This window comes from Pongo abelii, chromosome 4, assembly GCF_028885655.2.
Source record: "Pongo abelii isolate AG06213 chromosome 4, NHGRI_mPonAbe1-v2.0_pri, whole genome shotgun sequence".
Classification (NCBI taxonomy): Eukaryota; Metazoa; Chordata; class Mammalia; order Primates; family Hominidae; genus Pongo; species Pongo abelii.
In genome coordinates, this window is record NC_071989.2 from 69,763,664 (window position 1) to 69,790,838 (window position 27,175).

General features: G+C 38.1%; 1 protein-coding gene across 4 annotated transcripts in view; it reads right to left on the reverse strand.

Moving 5' to 3' along the window:
- Positions 1–27,175, reverse strand: part of DEPDC1B (DEP domain containing 1B) — a 106,238-nt gene that overhangs the window by 49,403 nt on the left and 29,660 nt on the right. For 3 of the 4 annotated variants that reach the window (XM_003776602.4, XM_054555591.1, XM_054555590.2), the window contains exons 3-7: positions 9,495–9,630; positions 7,590–7,717; positions 6,838–6,968; positions 4,906–4,953; positions 847–987 (exon numbers count right to left, since the gene is read on the reverse strand). In XM_003776602.4, the coding sequence (XP_003776650.2) occupies positions 847–987; positions 4,906–4,953; positions 6,838–6,968; positions 7,590–7,717; positions 9,495–9,630 (584 nt within the window). The remainder of the gene's footprint in view (positions 1–846; positions 988–4,905; positions 4,954–6,837; positions 6,969–7,589; positions 7,718–9,494; positions 9,631–27,175) is intronic. The other variant, XM_054555589.1, reaches the window with a different exon arrangement.

Consider the following 27,175-nt stretch of genomic DNA (forward strand, 5'->3'; position numbering starts at 1 on the left):
CATAGTTTCCAAAATGAAAGAACGACATAGAGAAGGAGGAAGAGGAAGAGTAAGCAAGGGAAAAGAAGGGAAAGGGAAAGATGGTTAAACCCAACAACATTCAAAAACAAAAGTATGCTAATTCCTACAACTTTACCTAACAGAATATGATACCCACACAATAATTTCGTCCTTAAAGCTCTTTTGACAAGAAAACAATAATACTTAATGAACAATTACAAGAACAAGAAAATCTGATTTCCAAGAAGAAAGGAATATCAGAACGAACTGTAACAATAATGTTGATTTTTTTCCTTTCTACCATGTTCCTTTCAGTGTAAATTCTAAAGTATAAATCTATATGAGGAATAGCTACACACGTTTTAATTAATGATAAAGTCACTATATTTATTTCATATGTCTCAAATTACAAAGTCCTACAAAAAACCTGTTTCTTCTATAAAAAGAAATTAGATTTCTAAATGAAAATACACCTCCCACACTTGACTATTCATGAAGTCATAGCCAGAATAATAGATTTAGCCAGGAATAGTAAATGTCAAACTTATATTCTCCTCTGCCAATAAAGTTATAGTCTTTTGAATAAAAATGACATACAATGTATTATATTCTTTCTTAAGAAATAAAAACTACTGGTCCTTGCTTTGAGTTTCTTAATAGAGCTTAACCACTTTCTTTTACTTCTGCACAGAGCAACAGAGCAAGACTCTAGCTATGCCAAATACTCTTATCAGTTTTTATTTTTAAAATGGCATGAGCTTTGGCTAATGGAAGTCTCAAAATAGTGAAAAATGGAACGATTCAATATCAGTGATGTAGATATATGTTCATTATATTCCAACTTACCCAGTACGCTGACAAAAGCATCAAAAAGATGAAATGTAAGCAGAGGCTCTTTCAAGTGACCATAGTAATCAGCTATGGTTTTAAAGACATCTTTTTCAAATCCCAAGTACATAGGCTGCTTCAAATCCGAACAGTTGGGCCCTATTTTCAAAAAGACAGTGAAAGAGAAACATTAATGGAGTAATTACCTCGAAGTATTATTCTCTGTGAATATGTGTGGCGTGTACAGATATTCAGATATTTGACATATACAGAAAAGTTTTTATGGGGAAAATTGACATTAATTAAATAGGCATTCTACATTGATATTAATTAAACAGACATTTTACATTTTGCCTACACAAATATGCTTTATGTCTAAATTGAAATCTATTATAAAACAATGAAGAAAATCACTGGTTTATTTCCATTTTAAAAGAAACCTTTCTTTAAGAAAAAAACATTCTTCTGAAAGGCATTTTTATTAAACGTAAACAATAATTTTCTTTGAAATACTCAACATTATCCTAGTCTTAATAAAGTTGACCAAGATAACAATTAGCTCACATATGTAACAGACAAGTTATAAAGCAATTTGTAAAGATTTTCATTATTTCATCCTTGTTATATTATAAAATCCTACAGTCATAGAGTTGAGCGAAATAATCAATTTCTGCCTCTATTTCAGACTAATAAATATTTAAACTTAAAAAAAATCCTTAAAAGGGGATTTTTTATTTTGTCTTAATTCATTCTGATTATAAACTCTTTATTTGATCACTGACCGACCATCAAAAGACAGTTTATCAAGCAAAGTCATACTGCAAAGTTGAAGCAACCATTGAAAGCCTGAAACAGCCTGCTCCCAACCATACTCTACCCCAGCAACAAGCAAGGAAACATCCACTTGTGTCTGGCCCAAAGAGGAACAAGAAATGTTCTCTACAGAGTTGGCAACAACTGCCCCACCAATCCATCCACAGGCCACAGATTTACACTGCCAAGTTGAGAGATGAACTGGAGCTGCCTGTACCTTGAGGAAAATAGCAAGTCATCCCATGAGGAACAGTGTAGCCAGCCTTCTCTATTTCCATTACAGCATGGAAGAAAGGACCACATCCTCATTGCCTAGTTCTGGCTCAGCAGAAGACTAAACAACTGTACCCAAATGGACCTCTACCCCCAGAGGAACAAAAGCAGCAGCCAAGATAAACTGAAAGGAAATTCTTCCTACAGAATCTCTCTAACTAAAGAAAGGGGATCAAGCTAAAAAGGACAGTAAAGCATTCTGGGTCTTTACATTTCAAGGTCACTGTAACATGATCAAATGACCTTTTCGGCCTCCTTAAAGACTCTCTTACCTTTCAATGTTCTGTTCTCTTCTTATAAAATAATTTGATTGGCTAAAATAATGAAAATTGTGAAATATCTATGCGTGTGGTACAGCATGAATCCAGCAGCAAAGGTAGCTGCCATTTTGCTTGCCTCCTGCTCTGACATATCCTAAGCTTAATCAATTAAAATAATTAGGTTGGTATGTCTCAGCAAGCAATACACATTGCCTAGAATTACTCCCTGTCAGGATAAGTACGCGGTTCATTCTAAGCAGTTGTATCCCTTTGTGAACATCTCATCATCCTTCTTAAAAATATGCAAAAAATTTTTAAAGGTTTCCCTAAAAAAAATCAGTGTATGGTGAGCCCTATGAGAGGAAGCCATATTTTTATGACCTTTTCTTTCTCAGTCATCTTGAACTTTAATAATATTTTAAAAATTTTTATATAAATGTTATTTCTGACAGATTCTGGAAAAGAAATGCTTTGACTTTTTTTGTCTATTTTTTAATGAATCCTGGACATGCGCAAAGAAGAAAAACACAGTTAACTTGGTTTTTCATTTATGTAGCCAACATTGAGGCTGGCCAACAATGAATGTATACAGGCCCATGTGCACACGGGTGTGACAATAAACACAGATGGGCCTGAAGAGAAAGAGGTGAGCAGCACCTCTTTCAGAAAAGGAGGCAATAGGCCTTCAAAATACCATACAATCAGCCTATCCTTTCTGTTCCCTTTTAGATGACTGAAACACGAATTGGGACTTATTAAGGATAGGACGGACAAGAAACAGGTTGTGACTTTGGTGGACTCAAAGTAGATTCTGAGGGTCAACAGGAATTTCAGAAAACATTGTGACTTCATAAAGTTACTCAAAAGGTTAATCTTGCCCTTTGGCCACCTTTATTTGTTTGACACATAAATAAACATCTTTACAGATATGCCAGCCACTCATAAAGCATAGTACTTGATACATATGAGACAAGTTCCCTTTTCCCAGCACTTGCCACCTAGTATCACGCCACCTCACACACATGAAGATCATTAGTAATTCACCCCTCACATCTTTGCTCTCCACTGATAAGAAATTCCAGTTATTCTAAGCTTTCTGCAGAAGTTTTTTGGCTTTAGGTGCACATGCTGCTTGAGGGAAAATTATGTTCTTTACTACATTTCAGTAATCATTGAAAATTCAACATCATAAATATCTTACTATATATTTTACAACATATTACAGGCTAGATTGGTTATACTAGCTTCCTATGTTCATTCCTAGCTGATCAACTTCTTTTTTTTTTTGAGACGGAGTCTTGCTTTGTCACCCAGGCTGGAGTGCAGTGGCACAATCTCAGGTTCACGCCATTCTCCTGCCTCAACCTCCCAAGTAGCTGGGACTACAGGCGCCCGCCACCAAGCCCAGCTAATTTTTTTTGTATTTTTAGTAGAGACGGGGTTTCACCATGTTAGCCAGGATGGTCTCCATCTCCTGACCTCGTGATCCACCCGCCTCGGCCTCCCAAAGTGCCGGGATTACAGGCATGAGCCACCGCGCCTGGCCTGATGAACTTCTAAAACCTTGATTTGCCCGTTTGGAAACGGGAAGTTTAACTTCTCATTTATACTCCCTATCTCATCATTGTCAACCCTAGACAAGGATGTAATTTAAATTTCATTGACTTCAAATGCCTGAGCAGGAAGAATAAAAAGCACTTCCCCAAGCTAAGACCATAGTACACTGAATCTCAGAGGCCCCAAATTTTAACCAAAAGCCAATGAAAATGTTAACAGTTAAACTCAGAGAACCTTGGGCTTCACACAAACTATTGGTTACTATTCATATACAGAAGGATAGTATAGAATGAATGAATAGCATTCATCTTCAAAAGGCTATTCAAAATCATAGGATCATGTTCCATATACTACCACTAAGATTCCCCACATTAAGCTTAAGAGTTATTTTAGTTTCATTCTATAATCAAACAAAACTAATTCCAGTTAAACCCATATTTTAGGGTCTACTAATTCACAAATTTAAAGGGAATTTTCACCTATATCTGTAATGCTAGTCCCGTACAAAAGAAATGAAAATAAACTACTACCTTGTGGTATCTGTGAGACTCAAAAGGCACTCCAGACCAAATATCACTATTATCAGTCAGCCAAAATAACTAGAACTCTTTCCATCAAAATTATTTGTTTGGGTTAAGCCATTAATCATTAGAATCCCTTCTTTGGGTTAACCCTTCTGAAAATTCCCAGAAGAATGGTAGTGTTTCTGAGATACTATAACAACTAATGCCTTCACAGTGCCTATGATATTCAATGATATGGAAATCACATGCCTATGAAATAGATTTCATATACCTATAAAAATCCTCACAGGGACCACCCTGGTCCAGGCCCTCTCATCTAACATCCAAATTACTGAAACAGTCTTTCTTGTTTCTCTACATGCAGGTTCTTCTCCTTCCAAACCATCCTTCATCCTGTGATGAAGCAATTAGAACTAGTGTGGATGGATCTACTAGAAAGTAGAAGTACTAAATCCCTTTAAAACTGTTCTAGAATTCAGTCCTTTCACTAAGTCACAAATTTATAACTAAAAGCACAGTAGTCCCAAAATAATTAACTGCCAGTCTCACAGGTGTCAAATCAATGTTCAGGCCATTGAGCAGAAATTTTTTCTAATTTAGGGCACTAATTTCTGTTAATTTCACAAAACTGGCAGATAATTAGTACTTACAATTTGCCAAACACTTCATAGCTGACAGCACCCAATGAGGAAGTTCTTCTGAAGGAAAAAGAAAATTTTTATTCAATTCCATATAACTCAAGAAATCATATACATACTTGGTATCATAAGAATGTATTACTTGCCCAAGTAATATTAACCATATCTGCTAATCACAAATCACCAATTTATGTTATTGGAACATTTAAAAGATGGAAACCTTTCCTTGTCAGCAGTGTTATAACATGCACTTACATAAATCATGCCTACAGATTTCTCTAAGGACACAACCCTTTTTAAAGCTTTAGCACCTTTTTAAAGCTATAGGAAAAAGAAAAAATGTATAGTTTGCTCCAAACAAACAAACCAAAAGACAAACCAATTATTTTAAGAATTACAGAAAGAAAAAGAAAAGAAAAAATATTAGTCATCAAACACATTTGTGAAACAAGTCCATCAAACACCACCAGCCCCACAAAAAGGGTAATTCTGTAGGTCCAATATAAGTATCATTTTACATGTTTCTGTTTTCAAAATGCTTTAGGCCAAGAACTGACATATTAATGTTAGGCTATTAGTATTAGGACAACCTTTAAATAATAATAGCTGAACATTGCTACAAAAAAATCCCAGCTGAACCATTTGGTACAGAATCTCTTCCCTCCACGCCCTGCCAGAGACATCCGATGAGATGGGCTAGCACTCAGGCTGCCACTTCATCTTCTCTATTTCTGTAAAACTGCGAAGACACTTGTTGAATTGTGTTAGATCTAATGAACCAGAGTCTTGTAAAATGCTCTCTTCTTTCTTAAGATCTTACTTAATAAAATGAAAGATGATTGATCATCTAATTGATAACTAAAAGTATTAATTTGCTACACTCAGGGAATGTGGAAGAATTTTAGATGTATTTCAAAGGCTGCACTCTCCCCCTCATTCTATGGAACTTAATTTTATATGTTGATATTAACCTCAAAACTCATAAAGTCACCACAAACTTATTTGTCTCTCATTGTCCTCCATTCCTCATATAGGGACTATAAAAGGAGAAGTGTTTCAGGTCTGAAGACAGGTTCTGCTCCTGTCAGGAAACATGGTATAGAAAAATCTCTTCCCCTCTCACCACTGCTCAGGCTATTCTGCTACATTCTGTCTGCTTCCCAGGAGCCTCCAGCCCTAAATTTAATCATATTTTTAAAAAGTCAAAAAGTATTATGCCATCTTCCCACATCCAAAGATCATCAAGTTCCAGGCAATTCCCAGCATCGAGGGTTTGAATTAAAGGAAGAACAAATCAATGAGCCCATCCAAATCTGGTCCTTATCCACAGAAAGATTTAAAATCAGTGTGGGGACTGTGGTCCACTATCAGTACCCTAACCACATTTTTACAAATCAAAAACCATGTTAGGTGGCTGTTATATGGTTCTTTTGTTTGTTTGTTTGTTTTTTCTGATTTGTAAACTGGTCTAGGGTAGGAAATATAAAAAATTAAAGCAATGTCAACATTTCAAAAACTACCTTATTAAAAAGAACCAAGACTATTCCAGAAAATCTAACACAGAGAAACCAAAACAAAAACGTGAGAATTCTAAATGCAGTCAGACCCCAGGGCCCACTTGAAAACTGACTCTAACTCTTAGTTATGTCTTGAATATTCTCACATTTCAGAGATTTCCCTGGGAATACGCAACCACTTAATGCGCAAGGTGGCTAACACTGAACTAGCTTCTGGATGGATTTTGCTGAGGCTCTCATTCCTAGATACTCATCTTCCTATGACATTCCCTTATTCCAAACAATTTGTTAAAAGGTATTAGAAAGAATATATGTAATGAAGGAACAAACTTATTCAGGGTTTAGGGAAGGGTCAGATAGGAGCTGATGGACCTATGCAGCCAATATATTATGTCAATAAGTAACAAAATTATATTTATGCACTTACTTGACTTGTCATCAAGAATAACAACTCCCTGCTTGCTAACACTATATACATTATGGATGATGAACTTCGAATTAACAAGTTTGATGTCTAAAACTTCTTCTAAGGAATCCAGGCCAAGAATTTTCTGTAAGCTAAAAGATAAGTAATTATATTAATTAGTTCTGTCTTTAATATTATATTTACTCAAAAACCTGGTACTACAAAAAATCAATCTTTATAATGCTTTATTTTCATGCATTGCACCCAATCTTTGTGGGGCAAAAAGGGTAGAAATTGGAGTACAATAAAACAAATGTAAAAGATATCCTTTTGCTATTAATATTTTGCCTCACAGATTTAGTAACACCCCAAATGACAAGAAAGTAATTTTGTAAGTAAAAATACTACAACACAAAAACTAACTTATCCAATGATAAGAAACTAATATTAGCATATCTTCATGAGAAACAAAATTTTGCTGTATATGATTGTTAACTTTATACATACAGTACATCAGTATCTAGGAGACCAAATTTTCTATTATGTGTCTTATTACTCTTAAGAACTTTTAAACTCCTAACTTAACTATTATATAAATAGCAGGAGATAACCCCAGAATTCAGTTAAACTATGTTTGCTGATCACAACTGCAAATAATGCAAAGTTGAGATTTTTATATATAATTTCAGAAAATTAAATATGCAGAGAGTGAAGAAGTAGCAAAATGGGAAACAATATCTCTAAAATTTCTCATTAATATCAAATGTACATACTATGATAATGTCATAGACTTCCATATCTCTTCTACATTGGCCTCTGTCAGCTGTCTGCGGTGGACAAGACGGCAAGCTGGCACCTCTCCAATTGCAATACTGTGACGCTTGTACCACATCTCAGAATTCTAATGGAGGGGGGATGTAAGAAGGGAGGGAAGGAGAAAGAGTAGAAAGAGAGTGAATAAATATTTCAATATAAGGTGGTGTGATTTTTATGAGAAATGTCTTTGATTTGGTTACTTGCAACTTGATTTAAAGTAATAATTAGAAATATAAACTAACTTTCTTTACATAGACCTCAGAGAAGTAAAGAGTGATTCTTAAGACTAGGTCACATTATAAATGAATATTCATGAATTACAAAAGAGCTATGGCAATAAGTATGGCATTAACTAGCTAATTTTTCCTGTGGACGTTTCAACTAATCAGTGAAATAGCAGTGAAATAAAATTTTATTCATTCAAAATTAAGGAATACATATCTAAATTCATACACTGTACAGACTGATTATTGACAATGGAATTAAAATGTATTACTTTTGAGGACTGTATTTTTTATAAGCAAATATCAAGTAAGTGCAATGTTCGAAAGTAGCCCCCAAATCTTAGCCATCTGCAAATGGCTCCACAAGGACAGCTGAAGATGGCAAAAGGAACAGAAATTTTTTTGTTGTTTGCTTTTTAGCATTACACTTCAGTCCTGGTGGTCTTCTACTGGGGATATTTTAAGGAAAAAATGTGAAAAAAAGAGACAGTCAATTCTACAATGAGCTTCGGTTTTCCAAGACTAGAAGAATCTACCTTTGTTTATATATTTGGTCAGGGGTTATTACACAATATTCCACACCCTAACCTTCTTACCCTCAACTGGCAATAATAACAAAGTTTAGGAGGAAGAGACAAAAAGGAAGAAGAGTAATAAGTTATAGAACGTACTGGAAAAGGGGATTACAAGAGAGTTTTAACAGAAACCTGCTCAGTCTGAACATATAAGAACAGCTGCCATATACAGTTGACCCTTTATATTTATGGGTTCTGCATCTGTGGATTCAACCAACCACAGATTGAAAATATTCAGAGGAAAAAAATGGATGGTTGCATCTGTACTGAACATGTAGCATTTTCTTCTTATTGTGAATCCCTGAACCAGGGGTCCTCAACCCACAGGCCACGGACTGGTATCAGTCCATAGCCTATAAGGAACCAGACTGCACAGCAGGAGGTGAGCGTTGGGCAAGTGAGTGAAGCTTCACTGAATTTACAGCAGCTCCCTGTTGTTCACATACTGCCTGAGTTCCACCTCCTGTCAGATCAGCCGCATTAGATTCTCATAGGAGCGTGAACCTTCTTGTGAACTGTGCATCTGGGGGATCTAAGTTGTGTGCTCCTTATGAGAATCTAATGCCTGATGATCTGTCACTGTCTCCCATCATCCCCAGATGGGACCATCTAGTTACAGGAAAACAAGCTCAGGGCTCCCACTGATTCTACATTATGGTGAGTAGCATAATTATCTCATTATATATTAAAATGTAATAATAATATAAATAAAATGCACAATAAATGTAATGCACTTGAATCATCCCAAAACCACCCCCACCCCCACCCCAGCAGCCCTGGTCTGTGGAGAAATTGTCTTCCATGAAACCAATCGCTGGTGCCAAAAAGGTTGGGGACTGCTGCCCTAAACAAAACAGTACAACAACTATTTACATGCAAGAGTGAAAAACTGCAAAAGTCATTCTTTCTTTGTTACTGGTCTCCCAGCTGTTGGCAGGTACGATTCTGTTTTAAAGTACCTTTAAACTATTGTTCATAAAGGACCACAGAAAGACCAACCCTAGGAGTTTATGGATGATTCTCCCTGCTGCCAGCCCCTCCGTCTTTCAGTCATGGCACTTACCATCACAACTGGCCTCACTGGGATGCTCTCTTGTGAAGTGCCTGGTGGGGGATCATTCCATTCTGGAAATTTAATAACATCCTTTTGGTATGGGGGCTTCTTTGGATATGGTTTCAGGGGTGAAGAAGGAGGAAATCTAAAACCCAAGAAGAAATTCTCTATTACTGAAGTCAGTGGGAGACACAGATATTTTAACAATAGTCTCCACTTTTGTGTACCTGAAAATTTATACAATAATTTGTACAATATTTATACAATAATTACATAAATTTTAATTACTTAAACTGCTCTATACCATACCTGATAAAGAAAAGAAAGGTGATTGAATACATATTTTTTATCAGATAATCTTTTTCTGTAGGCTTGTTAGAAAAGGATACAATGCATTACATTGCACTGCAAAAGCAATGTAAGAACTCTAGTTCTTAATGTTGACATAAAAGGCAGTGGGTTGCTGACTTTTATTTTGACTTTTTATTTACTTAAGCCAAAATAACAGCTTAAAAATCTTACCCATGTTATCCATAGAAAAAAATCATACAAATAACTAAAGACCTTATCTCAAAGCAAATGCAGAAATAAAGAATTATAAAATATCTATAGTGTTCAAGGGAAGTTTATATGAAGGTGAATCCGGAGACTCACCAACAAGAGTACTGAAGGAAACAGAATGTGTCACCTCAAAATATTCCTCTTTGACATAATTTTTTGGGGCTAAAGGCCATTTGAAGCAAATACAGAAAAGTGCTTTGTCTTTCCTCTGTTTGCCTAAGAGCAGGAGTATTATTAATATGAAGACAAAAGGTCTATCTTTCCCTCTTTCCTGCCCCAAAACAGTATGTAAATTCTCCTTTACAACCTTTATCAGCTTAGAGACTGCACCAGAGACATCTAAGCAGACTTTATTAGTTTCCCCATAAATTTACCTTCCCACACCTTCCTGCCTTTGGAAGACTTAAACTGCTTTCATGTGTCCTGATGCTTCTCTAAAATTTATTGCTCTTTGTTGAAGACCATATAAGCTGGGACTCTAAGGCACTGCATCTAGTTATTTTTCTCCCACGGGATGTGCACTGCACACATTAACAAACTTGCTTATTTTTCTCTTGTTAATCTGTCTTTTCTTGCAGGAATATGTCCCAAGTATGAACTTCTGAAGGTTGAGGAAAACTATAATTTCTCATCTTCAAATAGAGAAACATTTCAAAAACAGTCGCAATAGATTTGAAAAGGAATGACTAGTGGAGAAAAGTTGCATTTCATCTTTTCTGAAAAGAATATCCAATAACTATTTTAAACATCAGTTTTGGGTCACTTAAAAAAAGAGAGTTCTGGAAATCACTAAATTAAGTTAAAGATAGCTTAAAGTTTGGGAATCAAGTTACCAAGGCAGGTGTTCCCAAAAGATTCCAAAATATAAACTAAATGAATCTCTATAGCCAAAGCATCTTTCTTTATAAATAAAGGGTGGCTTATAAAAGTCCAATTTTGTTTCCTACAAGTCAACAATCCCAACAAATGCCCATTTCCAGACAAAGTACAGCATTTATGCATGTGTATGTGCACATATGCTCACATACAGGTAGGATATTGAATGTAATTCCCGGAGTTCACAGATTGCCCACTTCTCAGTTCATTCAAAACTAAACACAATCCCTACTCCCATCCCACCACTAATGCCCTCTGTTTACTCTCCCACTTCATTCCCTCAACTATGGCATAAAAATTTTTGGACCTGAATTCCGGGCTTTCTCACAAACTATCTATGTGTCTTTTGGAAAGTATAAGTCTCTCTAAATAATAATTTATTTATTTGTCAAATGAAGGAATTAAATTGGAAGACCCATAAATTTTCTCCTAAGTTCAAAAAGATGCTTCTTATATTCCCATAACCAGAAAAAAAGTAGTATCTTCCAAAGACCAAAGCACAATTTGTTATGTGCAAAACTGTGATTGAAGAAATACCAGGAAATCACTTTTTTCCTCCACACTGAGAAGATGAGATCTTTGCTGTCAGTAATATCTGCAGTTACCAATAGAAGGTGTGCTATCTATTTTCACAGCAGTCTGACAACTTTGTCTGAGAAAAAATGCAGAAGAGCTCCCTCCAGTGGAGTACTTCTATTTCGGGCATTGAAAGTTAGCAATTTAATCCTAATATTTTAATAATGTAATATTTCACCTGTTAAAGATGATCCAGTTCAAATGCCACATTTTTCACTCAGAGAAATTAAGGCTCAAAAGAGGAAAGCAACTAATTTAAAAGCCTCACAACTGGCCAAGAGAACAAACCATCTTACACAAAGGATTTGCAAGCCTTTTATTAAGAAAATTATAAAATTTTTATGCAAAAAAAAGACAGTGTGCCCCCCTAAAAAGAAAGAAAACTATAAAATTTTATTGAAAGACATTAAAGAAGAACTAAATTGATAGCTATATTATGCTGGTGAATAAGATTCTTTCTTAAACTCAGGCTCAAGCAATCCTCCTGTCCTGTTTCAGCCTCCCAAGTAGCTGGGATTACAAGTAGTTGCCGCTGTGCTCAGCTTGGTGAATAAGATTCCATATCATACAATGTTAATTTTCCCCCATGAAGATACATAGTTACAATGAAAATTTAATAAAAATATTAATATAAAAATATTTAGGAAACATCATAAACTTATTCCAAGCCAGGCACGGTGGCTTACACTTGTAGTCCCAGCTATTCGGGAAGCTGAGATGAGAGGATCACTTGAAGTCAGGAGTTCGAGACCAGCCTGGGCAATAAAGCGAGACCCCATCTCTAAAGTAAAAAAATAAGAAACATGATCAACTGATTCTAAAATTTATATGAAAATGCAAAGGCCCAAAAATAAGACATTCTTAAAGAAGAAAAACAAAGTGAGGTGACTTGTCCTATCAGATATCAAGGCTAACATAATAGGGCAATACTGATGGCAGAGACCATAGTTCCTCGAGCTCCGCATTGTTGACATTTAGGGCCGGATAGTTCTTTGTTGTGGGGAGCTGTCCTGTGCACTGGGGGATGCTGCTAAGTGCAAAGCATCCCTGGCCTCTACTCACTGGATGTGAGTAGCACCCTACACAAAACACACACACCTGTTGTGACAACAAAACATTTCTCCAGACATTGTCAAATGTCTTCTGCAAAATGGCCCCCGGTTGCGAATCATGGGCCTAGACAAAGAGAATTCAAAACAAACACTACTCTTTAGAAACATGATTTATGATACAGCAGACATTACAGATCAATGGGAAAGTATGGACTGTTCAATAAATAGTACCGAGCCAACTGGTTATCCATTTGGGAAAAATGAAACTGCATCCCAGTTCAGCCTGCCATATTTCCAAAGGTGTTTACAATCATACCTCCTAACCATATGCTCTTTTGCAATATGATCTTGCCACTACTGTATCAAGAGATAGAATGTCTTTCTCTACCCTCTTCAAGTCTAGGTGAGCCCTGTCTAATTGCTTTAATAAATACAATAAAGCAGAAGCACTAGCCTAAATGGCTAGAACTCTCTTCCTGCCTCTTGAAACTCTCACTCTTGTATAACTCATTATTATGAAGCTCCCTCTTGGAAACCAGCCATCTTATAAGAAGTATGACTACCGTGAGCCCACCATGTTGTCAAATGCCTAAGCAACAGGAAGACGCCCTAGAAGATGAGATATTGCAAGGAAATAAACTGAGGTAAAGGAGCACCAAAATTCCAGATCTGCAAATAAACAAATATTCCTGGAGGTGGATTCTCCAGCCTCAGCAGCCGAAGCTGATGCCCACCTAAGCAACCTTCCAAAATTCCTGATCCACACAATTATGTAAAAACTACAATGGGCCGGCACAGTGGCTCACACCTGTAATTCCAGCACTTTGGGAGACCAAGGTGGGTGGATTGCCTGAGGTCAGGAATTCGAGACCAGCCTGGCCAACATCGTGAAATCCCGTCTCTACTAAAAATACAAAAATTAGCCGCGCATGGCGGCATGTGCCTGTAATTCCAGCTACTCGGGAGGCAAAGACAGGAGAATTGCCTGAACCCGGGAGGCGGAGGTTGCAGTGAGCTGAGATTGCACCACTGCACCACTTCAGCCTGGGCAACAGAGCAAGACTCCATCTAAAAAAAAAAAAAAAAAAAAAAAAACTACAATGGTTATTTTAATCCACTAAGTTTGACATAGTTTTATTACACAACAGGTAACTAGAAAAGAAATTTGTGGTATCTGCAACAGGATCGGGCAGTGAAACGGATGCATGAAGGGCCTCAGATGGACTTCTTAATAGAGGCTGAAAGAACAGTAAGGAAGTTGTTGTGAAACAGTATGGAAGGTGGAGAAAAAAATCTGTGTTGCACAGTGGCATAAATTTCAGTAAAACTGTCACCTGTGGTAATAGGGAAACTAGAAAAGATGGATCTGGCGAACAAATTTCCCAGGATGAATGATGAAAATGACAACTGGTTTCTTTTATAACAGCTGCAATAACCAGGTGTGGATTGTGCCAAGTTAAGAGTGATGAGGTGGATAAATGTGAAAAGAAGAGCTTTATTTCTCATAAAGGGTTTCAGCCTGTAGGCTGGCCATCCCACAGGTTGGGAAGCAAAGCCTCCAGCAGCAGCTGAGAGCAAGCACTTTGAGGGAGGGGTAAAGGGAACAGGAATTTATGCTGAGCGAGGTAGCCAAATATGCATATTTAATAAGCTAAAGGAAGAGTCATGAATATTTATGAAAGGAGAAATATGCACATGTGCAATTGAGCTTCATGCACCTTTCATGGGTTGCATGTTCAAAAAATGGTGGCATTAGCATGATCTGAAGATGGAGTTTTCAGCCCACTGATGTCAAAAGATGAAGCAGAGGACACAAAATCATCACCGTGTATCCTCCACCAGTCAGCCAAAACTGGTCTGGAGATGGTGGTCAGTTTTTAGCAAGGGATATATTGTGAAATTGCAAAAAAAGTAGGAAGAGTCCAGTCACAGCCTCAGATGATTGGCTTAAGATGATAAAGCAATGAGTCATCTGTTTCTTGTTTTCCAAAGCTGGTTTCTGTTTATTCCTTGGGAAAGAAATCTGGTTAAAGGTTACTAAGGAAGGGACATATTGAGGCTTGTCCAACCCCCTATCCCATCATGGCTAGGAACTCAGTTTTTAAGGTTTCTTTTTTGTAGAATGCTTTTTATTTATTTATTATTTCAATAAGTTTTGAGGGACAGGTCATGTTTGGTTACATGAATAAGTTCTTCAGTGATGATTTCTGAGATTTTGGTGCACCCATCACCCGAGCAGTGTACACTGTAACCAATGTATAGTCTTTTATCCTTCATCACCCTCCCACCCATTCCCCAAGTCCCCAAAGTCTATCATATCATTCTTATGCCTTTGCATCCTCATAGCTTAGCTCCCACTTATAAGTGAGGACACACAATGTTTGGTTTTTCATTCCTGAGCTACTTCACTTAGAATAATGGTCTCCAATTTCATCCAGATTGCTGCAAATGTCATTATTTTGTTCCTTTTTATGGTGGAGTAGTATTCTATGGTGTGTATATATATATATATATATATATATATACACCACATTTTCTTTATCCACTCATTGATTAATGGGCATTTGGGCTGGTTCCATATTTTTGCAACTGCAAATTGTGCTGCTATAAACATGTGTGTGCAAGTGTCTTTTTCATATAATGACTTCCTTTCCTCTGGGTCAATACCCAGTTGTGGGATTGCTGGATCAAATGGCAGATTTACTTTAAGTTCTTTAAGAAATCTCCACACTGTTTTCCACAGTTGTACTAGTTTACATTCCCACCAGCAGTCTAAACATATTCCTTTTTTGCCACATCCATATCAACATCTTTTTTATTTTTAATGGTCATTCTTGCAGGAGTATGGTGGTATCACATTGTGGTTTTGATTTGCATTTCCCTGATCATTAGTAATGTTGACCATTTTTTCATGTGTTTGTGGGCCATTCGCATATCTTTTTTTGAGAATTGTCTACTCATGTCCTTAGCCCGCTTTTTGATAGGATTGTTTGTTTTTATCTTGCTGGTTTGATTGAGTTCCTTGTAGATTGTGGATATTAGTCCTTTGTTGGGTGCATACTTTGTGAACATTTTTCTCCTACTCTGTGGGTTGTTTGTTTACTCTGCTGATTATTTCTTTTGCTATACAGAAGCTTTTTAGTTTAATTAAGTCCCATCTATTTATTTATTTGTCTTTGTTTTTGTTGCATTTGCTTTTGGGTTTTTGGTCATGAAGTCTTTGTCTAAGCCAATATCTAGAAGGGTTTTTCCGATGTTCTGCAATTTTTATGATTTCAGGTCTTATATTTAAGTCTTTAATCCGTCTTGAGTTGATTTTTGCATAAGGTAAGAGATGAGGATCCAGATTCATTTTCCTACATGTGGCTTGACAATTATCCCAGCACCATTTGTTGAATAGGGTGTCCTTTCCCCACTTTATGTTTTTCTTTGCTTTGTTGAAGATCAGTTGGCTGTAAGTATTTCACTTTATTTCTGGGTTCTCTATTCTGTTCCATTGCTCTATGTGCCTATTTTCACACCAATACCATGCTGTTTTGGTGACTATAGGTTTATAGCATAGCTTGAAGTCAGGCAATGTAATACTTCCAGATTTGTTCTTTTTGCTTAGCCTTGCTTTGGCTATGTGGGCTCTTTTTTGGTTCCACATAAATTTTAGGATTGTTTTTACTAGTTCTGTGAAGAATGATGGTGGTATATTAATGGGAATTGCATTGAATTTGTAGATTGCTTTTGGTAGTACAGTCATTTTTACAATGTTAATTCTACCCATCCGTGAGCATGGAATGTGTTTCCATTTGTTTGTGTCATCTATGATTTCTTTCAGCAGTGTTTTGTAGTTTTCTTTGTAGAGGTCTTTCCCCTTCTCAATTAGGTATATTCCCTAAGTTTTTTGGTGTTTTTTTTTTCTTTTTTTTTTGGCGGGGGGTACTATTGTAAAAGGAATTGAGTTATTGATTTGATTCTCAGCTTGGTCACTGTTGGGGTATAGCAGTGCTACTGATTTGTGTACATTAATTTTGTATCCTGAAACTTTAATGAATTCATTGATCAGTTCCAGGAGCTTTCTGGATGAGTCTTTAAGGTTTTCTATGTATACGATCATATCAAGAAACAGTGACAGTTTGACTTCCGCTTTACCAATTTGGATGCCTTTATTTCTTTCTCTTGTCTGATTGCTCCGACTAGGACTTCCAGTACTATGTTGAACAGAAGTGGTGAAAGTCAGTATCCTTGTCTTTTTCCGGTTCTCAGGGGGAATGCTTTCAACTTTTCCCTGTTCAGTATAATGTTGGCTGTGGGTATGTCATAGATGGCTTTTATTACCTTAAGGTACATCCCCTCTAGGCTGATTTTGCTGAAGATTTCAATCATAAAGTGATGCTGGATTTTGTCAAATGCTCTTTCTGTGTCTATTGGGATGATCATTTTTGTTTTTAGTTCTGTTTATGTGGTATATCACATTTATTCACTTGCAGCTGTTAAACCATCCCTGCATCCCTGGTATGAAACCCAATTGACCATGGTGGATTACCTTTTTGATATGCTGTTGGATTCGGTTAGGTAGTATTTTGTTGAGGATTTTTGTATCTATGTTCATCAGGGATATTGGTCTATAGTTTTCTTTTTTTGTTATATCCTTTCCTGGTTTGATATCAGGGTGATAATGGCTTCCTAGAATGATTTAGGGAGGATTCCCTCTTTCTCTATATTTTGAAATAGCGTCAATAGGATTGGTACCAATTCTTCCTTGAATATCTGATAGAATTCAGCTGTGAATCCTTCTGGTCCTAGACTTTTTGTTGTTGCTGGCTATTTTTTTCTTACCATTTGAATCTCACTGCTTGCCATTGGTCTGTTCAGAGTTTCTATTTCTTCCTGGTTTTATCTAGGAGGGCTATATATTTTCAGAAATTTATACATCTCCTCTAGGTTTTCTAGTTTGTGCACATTAAAGTGTTCCTAGTAGCCTTGAATGATCTTTTGTATTTATGTGGTATCAGTTGTAATATTTCCCATTTTGTTTCTAATTGAGCTTATTTGGATCGTCTCCCTTTTCTTGGTTAATCTTACTAATGGTCTATTGATTTTGTTTATCTTTCCAAAGAACCAGCTTTTTGTTTCGTTATCATTTGTATTTTTTTGTTTCAATTTCATTTAGTTCTGCTCTGATCTTTGTTATTTCTTTTCTTCTGCTGGATTTTGGTTTGTTCTTCTTTCTCTAGTTCCTTGAGGTGTGACCTTAGATTGCCTATTTGTGGTCTTTCAGATTTTTTTATGTAGCCATTCAATATAATGGGCCACCATGCCCGGCCCAGAATACATTTTTTTAAACCACAATGAATCTATAAGAAAAAACTTCTGTGGAGAAAAGCAAAACACATGAACCAGGCATTTCCAGATGTGGAATTAGGAATGGTGAATAAGCATAAAAATATACTCAACCTCATCAGTAATCAAGGAAATTCAAAATAACATCATGAAACAGAATTTCGCACACATCAAATTGGCAAAAGTTTAAGTCAATATCAAATATTTTCTGCTACTGAAATAAAAATTAGCATATGTTCTTTTATGAAGGATGTCTTTCTCAATAAAACTGAGAACATTTAAAAACAGCAGAGCTCCCTCTAGTGGGCTAAATTTCATTTTGCTTTAAAAACTGTAAATTTAATCCTAACATGATCATGGATTCCAGAATTATAAACTCCCTTAGAAAACATCTAGAACAAACTACACATTTGTACGCTGAAGAAATTAAGGCCAGAAAAGTTACTGGCCACAACTAATTGTCCAACCAAACAAGCAGGTCTCCTAGTGCCACCACCACTGCCAAATATTGGCTGGAGAAAAGCAATTTAAAAATAATCCATACCAGAACTATCCTTTGGTGAATTTACTTGTAAAAAAAATTAGGATTTATTACCTAATAAATCAATAAAATTATTCTAAGTCATCTAAACCACAAAGAAACATAGTTATAAATCTTAATAAACTTGATAAATGACAGCTCTCTCAATGATTTAAAGCCCTTTTAAGAGTTTAACTATACACTGTGGAAGCATCAGTAGAAATTTGCAACATCAACAGCTTTGGCCAGCCTGCCTCCTTGCCTTACTAGCTTACAGACTTTGTACCCAAAAACAAAAAGCAAACAACAATACAAAAAAACACAGCCAGATATTGTTTATTATATGGGCTGGTCTTTCTGAGACTACTATTTCCCAGAAATCCTTGAGTTATGCAAAACCATAGCAATTTGCAGGGTTTTGCTGTGCTCTGTAAACCCATTCAACATATTTCTTGAGCCCATTAGTGGTATATATCACCTAAATGCTGAAAAACTGCTAATGATTACATTTCACAATACTTTCTGAAAGTGTGTCAGGAACATAAAGTGTTTGAGGAAAGGAGAATGGGAGATGAAGTTGGAAACCAAACTAAGGAAGGCTTTAAAATCCAAACTCAGAAATCTTTCCTTATTCCACATGAATAAAGATTCCATTGTAAGTAAAGGATCAAGTGAGCATTTTTAAGGAGAGAGGTGAGCTTATCTGAAAGACACTCCTACCTTAAATTAACAATAGTTATTTAGAAAATAAATTCCATTTGCAACAGAAAAAAATCTATAAAATATCTATGACTTAAAAACACATACATATACAAGATTTACAAGAAAAACTACAACCACTTAAAATAGCACAACCCCACAATAAGTGGGGTGATTATTGCACCAAACCCCACAATAGGTGGGGTGAAAACTGCACCAAAATAATCACCCCAGAAATACGTGGGGTGATTATTGCACCAAAAAACATGAACTACTTAGATATAAATATAACAGGCAAGGCGCAGTGGCTCACGCCTGTAATCCCAGCACTTTGGGAAGCCAAGGCAGGCAGATCACGAGGTCAAGAGATCAAGACCACCCTGGCTAACTCAGTAAAACCCCGTCTCCACTAAAAATACAAAAAATTAGCCGGGCGTGGTGGCAGGCGCCTGTAGTCCCAGCTACTCAGGAGGCTAATGCAGGAGAATGGCGTGAACCCAGGGAGGCGGAGCTTGCAGTGAGCTGAGATGGCGCCACTGCACTCCAGCCTGGGCGACAGAGCGAGACTCCGTCTCAAAAAAATAAAAAATAACAAAATATGTTCAGGATCTATATAGTCAAAGCTACAAAAAAACTGCTGAGAGATTAAGCACCTAAATATTATGATTTCACACAAAATCCCAGCAAGAATTTTTATAGGAATAAACAAGTTGGTTCTAAAATGTATATGAAAAAGAAAAAGAACTAGAATAACCCAAACAATTCTGAAAAATAACAAAGTTGGAGGACTCACATTACCTGATTTCACTGGAGACAAGCTACACATGTAGAATGGAATGGTATATGAATTAAGTCAGAGGACTCTATATGGCATTGTATCCCCCTAGGAAGAATACATGTACTGGGAACCAGAGGGTGGAAGCAGGAGTGGCCCTACTTACCATCCCTCCCTGTGCTTCCCATCTCCATAACCCTGGGCTCTGCAATTAGCAGTCTTGTCCCTCAAAGGGACATATTCTTGACAGGGGACATAGTAAGGGTACTTTGGACTCCTTGTGGCCAGGGAGCAGCAGGTGAGAAGAGAAAAGGAATCACTATCTTGGCAGAGGTCATGGATCCTGATCAGCAGGCAGGAGAGTTGCATTTACATAATAGGGGCAGGGAGAAATACCTGTGGCACTTCCTGGAGATCTACATGGCACTTCCTGGTACTTCCTTGTCCCACTGTAACTGTGAATGGGTTTGTACAGAAACATTAGCTCAAAAAGTGCATGATTACCATGGGTCTAGATCTTTAGGAATGAAGTTTTGGGTCACACTACCAGGTAAGGCACCCAAGTCCTGCCAAGGTGATGGCTGACAGTAACGGGACTGAGAATGAAGAGTCAAGGAGGGAGAGAATGAGTACCAGCTGCAGCCATGAAACCAACTGCAACAATAGGGGCTATAGTCTTCCTAGTAATTTCCATCTTCTAGGTTTCCACTCAGGAAGTAAGCACCAACATGTGTGGGCAAGCGGATCTGTGAAGCACAAGAAATGGACTGTGCTGGCCACAGGGGTGCACAGCTCACATCTCCCTCCAAGAAGCCAACAGCTCCCAGCTGCTCTACCTTTCACACTTCCCCAGGCTGCTTCCAGCCCACCAAGGAGCACAGCAAGGTAATGAGCCAAGATAATCCTTCCAGAAGACCTAAGACTCCTCTAACAGCATCCTTTGCTTGGGAACTCCCCATCAGCCTGGGGAAATTTTCAGAACTGCAGCATGTGGTCTTAGCTCTTCCTACCCAATTCTTTCCCCTCTGCTTTCCCTGAGGTCAGGCCTTCATCACAGCCTATAGGCTCACTCCATCGCCTCCTGTTCCTTCCCCATTCATCCTTTCCTGGTGCCCCACCCCAACCCCTGGCATTAAATCTCTTGCACATCTAGTTCCCTCTTGGCATCTGATTCTCTTCTCAGAGGACCTGAATTAATGGAGTCTCCTATTAGTCTGTACTTATCTATGTGTAATGAATTCAGATCAGTGCAAACAATGTAAGTACCTGCCACATATCAGACACCAATAGGTAACAAAGATACAAGAATAAACAAGTCTTTGCCCTCAAGAAACTTAGAGTCTAGCAACTATGCCCTGCGAGCCAAATCCCACCACTTGCTTTATTAGATGTAAAGTCTTACTGGTGGAACACAGCCATGCCCATTCATTGACACACTGTGTATGGCTGCTTTCTCCCTACAACTGCAGTTAAGCAATTCTGACAGAGGTTATATGACCTGGAAATATTCACTATCTGGCCCTTTTCAGAACAAGTTTGCTGACCTGGTTCTGGTGGATACAGAGATAAAGGAATACTTACTTGCTTGTTGTATAGGCTTCACCAGGGTAAAAAGCCTGTCTGTCATGTTCCCACTGTATCCCCAACAACTGGCTCATTCAATTTGAGCACAAGTTACAGTAGACTTGGTAAATACCTTGTATTCGTCTGTTTTCACACGGTATAAAGAACTACCTGAGACTGGGTAATTTATAAAGAAAAGAGATTTAATTTACTCACAGTTCCACATGGCTGGGGAGGCCTCGGGAAACTTACACTCATGGCAGAAGGCAAAGGAGAAGCAAGCACCTTCTTCACAAGGTGGCAGGAGAGAAAGAAAGAGTGCAAAGGGGAAAGTGCCACACTTTTAAACCAGCAGATCTTGTGATAACTCACTATCACAAGAACAGAAAGGGGGAAATCCTCCCCCATGATCCAATCACCTCCCGCCAGGTCCCTCCCCTGACATGTGGGGATTACAATTCAACATGAGATTTGGGTGGGGACACAGAGGCAAATCATGTCATACCTACATCTATTCTTGGTGACCAGTATATCCTAAAAACAGAAATGTTAGCAGTCTTACTTTGTAGATGAGGTCACAGAGATTCAGAGAGTGTCAGCATTTTGCTTAAGATCATATGAATGGTAGTAACTGAAAGCTGAGATTAGACCCCAGGCCTGCCTCATTCTAAACCTGTGTTTGTTACAGTCCTTCTATACTGAGCTCACATTATACTTAACTGCAGTTCACTGATATGGGGAGGACTGAGCAACCTTAACTAGGGAACAGAGGTGGAGTGATTATTGTTTAACTCCTTCAACGGGAACTCACTGACTAACCTTTGAACTTCTTTGTCAATAAATACTGGGCATTATGCTGGGTGTTGAGGACACAGAGATAAAAGGCAAATTCTTTCACAGCCTTATCTCCCACAACTGCCTGTGTAATAATACCTAACTTGTTTACTGGGTTCCCACCCCCTTGATCACCCTGACCAACCTCTCTCCCTTCCTTCCCTGACACACACCTGTTGATGCATCAAAACTCAAGTGTCACCTCTAAAGCAAACTATTCTCTGACTGATTCAAGCAGAGTTAATTCCTCAGCCCTCCTATAACAATGAATTCACACACATTACAGCATTTGAAACAATAAATTCGAATTTATCTGTTTGTCTTTCTAACTAAACTATAGATAGGGGCATAGATCAAAAGTGTTTAGCACCATGCCTGGCATACAACAGGAACTCCATGATGCCTGAGAAAGGAAAGGAGGAGGAGCGGAGGGCACTGGAAGAAGCAGCATATGTGAGGATCTAATTAACAGAGACCCAAAAACACAAAACTGAGCTAAGAAGCCGGAAAAGAAGTGTTAATCAAGTGACTGGGGAAATGCTGACTGGGCACTAGCTGCATAAAATGCTTAAGCTGACTGTGCTTCCTCATGTTCACAGGAAACATTTGGTGGGCCTCTCCCATTCCTAGTTTGAGAGCTTGTCAACTCCACAAATTCAGGGAATAGTATACCCCAGCTTTCAACAACTTTCATAAACCTAGTCTTAACAACCAACATCTCAAGGCAAGTTACCACTCTTCTCAGCAAGTTATAGTTTAGAACTGATTAATGCCTATATGATATTTATTATTTTGTTTCTAGGTCAATAATATCTGAGAACTACTCTTGTTCAATCCCTGTTCTCTCCAAAAGTGTTCTCTTCTGTGTAAATTGGGAGCTTTCAGTCAGCCGTGCTCCTTTCATATTTCTGGAGTCCTTTATTCCATTTCCCATTTAAACTCATTTATGCCTAGTGTTCCATTACTGGAACGCTAAGCATGTGGGAGTCATCTCTATCCTACTGCTCAAGGTCACTACCAAGGTCTGATTGCAAAAATTCAAAAAATTGCAACCTCAGGAATAAACAGGTTAAGGACACTAGTGGATAATAACTAGGCATCATGAATTCTCAGCAAAAAAACCTGGGTAAGGATATTAAAAAAAAAAAAAAAATTTCAAGGCCAGTTGGTAAGACCAAGTGTTTAAAACAAATAAATATAAAGGGAAAGGATAAAGAAGTCAGCAGGAACTATGACCCCAAATGAAGGATCAGGATAGAAGAATAAGCCAAGGATTTGAAATTATCATGAGTTAATCACCAAAAAGCCTAAAAAAGGACATTATAAAACAAAAGTCTATCAATAATCAGGAATTACCTTTTATGACTCAGGGCAGTATATTTCAACATTCTATTTAACACACCTACATGTACTAGTTCTTTTGCAAAGATGGCAGTGATAACATAACCCCAGAATCAGTTTGACTTAACAGCTTAATACATAACTTTGAACCTTGGGTCCACATATAACTGGCCTACTACTTATACTTGATAGACTCTGCTCCTGTGCCTCGGTGCCTACAAAGGATCCTGAACTCAAATCCATCCCCCATATCTCTGATTGCCACAGATCAATCTGATCTGTTGCTTTGCTTTCACATACACCTAATAATCTGTTGCAGTCACAAACACATAATAGTCATTGTGCTATTTCCTAGGCCCAAAAAGCTGCCCCAGTCTTGCCCACTCTACAGCCATTGCTTGTTATATCCATCTGGGTCTTAGTTGCAACTGTAAGGAACAGAAACAAATTCTGGCTGATTTAACCATAAAGGAATTTGGAGATATCAAATAGAACACAAAATCAATTGGAGAGCTGGAGAAACAGGATGGGGGTGGTGGATAAGACAAAGGGGGAAAAGGAGGCCACCCAGCACACATAGAAGGAAGCACAAGTGAGTTCATGCTCCAGGAACAATCTGGTCCTAAAGCCACTGCCAGTAGTTCTGGATGCCTCTGTGTACTTCTGTCCTTGTTCCTGCAGTCCACCACTTCTGTCACAGGAGGATTCTAAGCTGTCCCTTCCCCTTTGCATGCCTCATTCAAGATGCAAAGTGCTAAGGAGGAACATACAAATGGCCAAGGAGAAGAAATGCCTGAGCCCTCACTGCCAGGGGTAGGAAGCAGGAGTGTCTCACCCCTGTCGGCTTCCACTGTAGGGCACAGGGCCCTGCCTCCCACCAACACCCACACAAATGGGGATTCCCACAAAATAGAAAAGAAGTTTGGCAAGAAACAGAAATAGAAAAGAAATGCCTGGCAGCAACAAAGTTGTCCCTATATATTTTTTTCATCATTATCCCACAACAGCCTGGGCATTCATTCTTGACCTTTGTGGGAGATGTGGGTGCAGACTCTGAGACAGTCACCCAGCTCCAGGGACTCCAAAATCCTTGAGAGATTACCTAGGAACAAAGCCATCACAAAGACTTAGACACCCACTAAACAATGCAGGTGTGTTTGAAGAACTGTTCACTGGCTTGAAAATAGTTACAGTTACATTCCAAGCCTCTGTAAGCAGATGCTAAACATTAACAAAGATTCTAAATGTAAATAGCAATTTCAGATTAATGAACAATATGTTTAAAACTTTGTTTAAAAAAAAATCAGACTTCAAACAAAGCTTATGGACTACATACAGAGCAGTTACAGGGTCCAGCCTGAAATTTGCCTATAAAACACAGGTCCTTCCTTCCTTTTCAGCCCCACAGCTAGCATTCTCATCTAGGCAATATCGCTTTCACCAGTTACCTTAAACGCCTCAACCAGCTTCTCTGCCTTACAATCTATTCTGTCCCTATTATTCAATTAACTCTGTTCTAGAACAAAGACTCCATCACTGCTCAAAACACTAACAGTAGCTGCCTTCTCTGTTTTTTTTTTTCTTTTTTTCTTTTTGTTTTTTTGCTTTTTTGTTTTTTTTGAGACGGAGTCTTGCTCTGTTGCCCAGGCTGGAATGCACTGGCGCGATCTCGGCTCACTGCAAGCTCTGCTTCCTGGGTTCATGCCATTCTCCTGCCTCAGCCTCCCGAGTAGCTGGGACTACAGGCACCCGCCACCACGCCCAGCTACAATTTTTTTGTATTTTTAGTAAAGACGGGATTTCACTGTGTTAGCCAGGATGGTCTCGATCTCCTGACCTCGTGATCTGCCCGCCTCAGCCACCCAAAGTGCTGGGATTACAGGCGTCAGCCACCGCGCCTGGCCTTTTTTTTTTTTTTTTTTTTTCTTTGAGACAGGTTCTCACTATGTTGCCCAGGCTGGCCTTAAAAATCCTGTAGCACACCAACACGGCACATCTATACATATGTAATAAACCTACATGTTGTACACATGTACCCTAGAACTTAAAGTATAATAATGAAAAAAAATATCCTGAGCTTAAGGAATCCTCTGGCTTCAGCCTCCTAAGTAGCTAAGACTACAGGTGCATGGCACTATACCTCGCTTTAATAACTTCTCCTTTTGAAATAAAACCCTACTCCATAGTCAGAAATGTAAGAAATTCCACCAAATGTATCCCTCATGATTTCCTGACCTAAGGTTTCTGTTCCAGCTGGGTCATCCTCCTCCCTTTTCTCCCAGGAAGCTTATTTGTGTGTTTTTGACTGACAGCCTTGATCTTGCCATCTTTCCTTTTCCTTCCCATCCCTTCTTTTTATCCAGATCCTGCCCTGTTTAGCAGACCCAGGCTGAAGTCCTGCTCCTCCTCCGTCTCCTTCCCCTTCTCTTTCTCCTTCTCCTCCCCATCTCCCTCCTGTTCCATGAGGTTCCAAACACTCCAGTCCACACCAATTGGATCACAGACACAATTCCTACAATGGCCAGGCAGATAACATAATAATGATACAGTCTGGTATAATATTATAGGGAAATGGTGGGGAATGTGGCCACTGGAGTGAGTTTGCCCCATCTAAAGACTTTCTGGTTCATAATGTATTAAGACACTGTGCTAGAAGTTAATGACGTTAAGTGTCTATGAGAAAGAGAACTGAGTGGCTGGGGGAGGGATATGTGAGGAAGGCTTTTCATTGCATATGCCCTTTTGCACTTCGTAAATTTTGAACCACATAAATGTATTATCTTCACAAAATATACAAAACTTAAAAATAAAAAGGCGATAGAAAAAACTTAATGACTAAACCACAACGCTGGTCAAACAAAATAGATACGTCAACCCAATGACTGCCAGTGTAACTGATTGTTTGTTATGGGCTATTTTAGGTAATTAATTAAATATTGTCTTGATTCTGCTAAGTAGCAGAATCTTTTTCATACAGACACACACACACACACTCTCAAAAGAGATTATAAAGTCAGGCAGATAAAGAATCATGTTATATTTCCTTTTTAGATCCTTCACTGCCACGGATTGGAAAACATGTGATAGGTACTCCATATCCGGAAACATAAAAGTTTAGAACTAAAAAGGATCTTAAAGATCTAGTCCTCCCCGTCATTTTCTTCTTTTTTATTTTTTCTTTTTTTTATGAGACAAGGTCTCTCTCTGTCACCCAGGCTGAAGTACAGTGGCATGATCATGGCTCACTGCACCCTTGAACTCTGGGACTCAAGCAATCTGCCCCACTCAGCCTCTGGAGTAGCTTGGTCTATGGTACATGCCACCACTTCACCTAACTAAATTTTTAACTTTTTGTAAAGACAGGGTATCACTTTGTTGACCTGTCAGTTTATATTTGAGAAAACCAATGCCCAGTAAGGCTAAGAACTTATCCAACTAATCACAGGACGACAACCCATGACTATGAAATGAGTAAAAACAAAAGAAAAATAAAATCACACTAACAAGTTTTGTGCTTTCCTAGAAAAACAAAAGATGTCCACTAGAGGGAGGAAGTCATCCA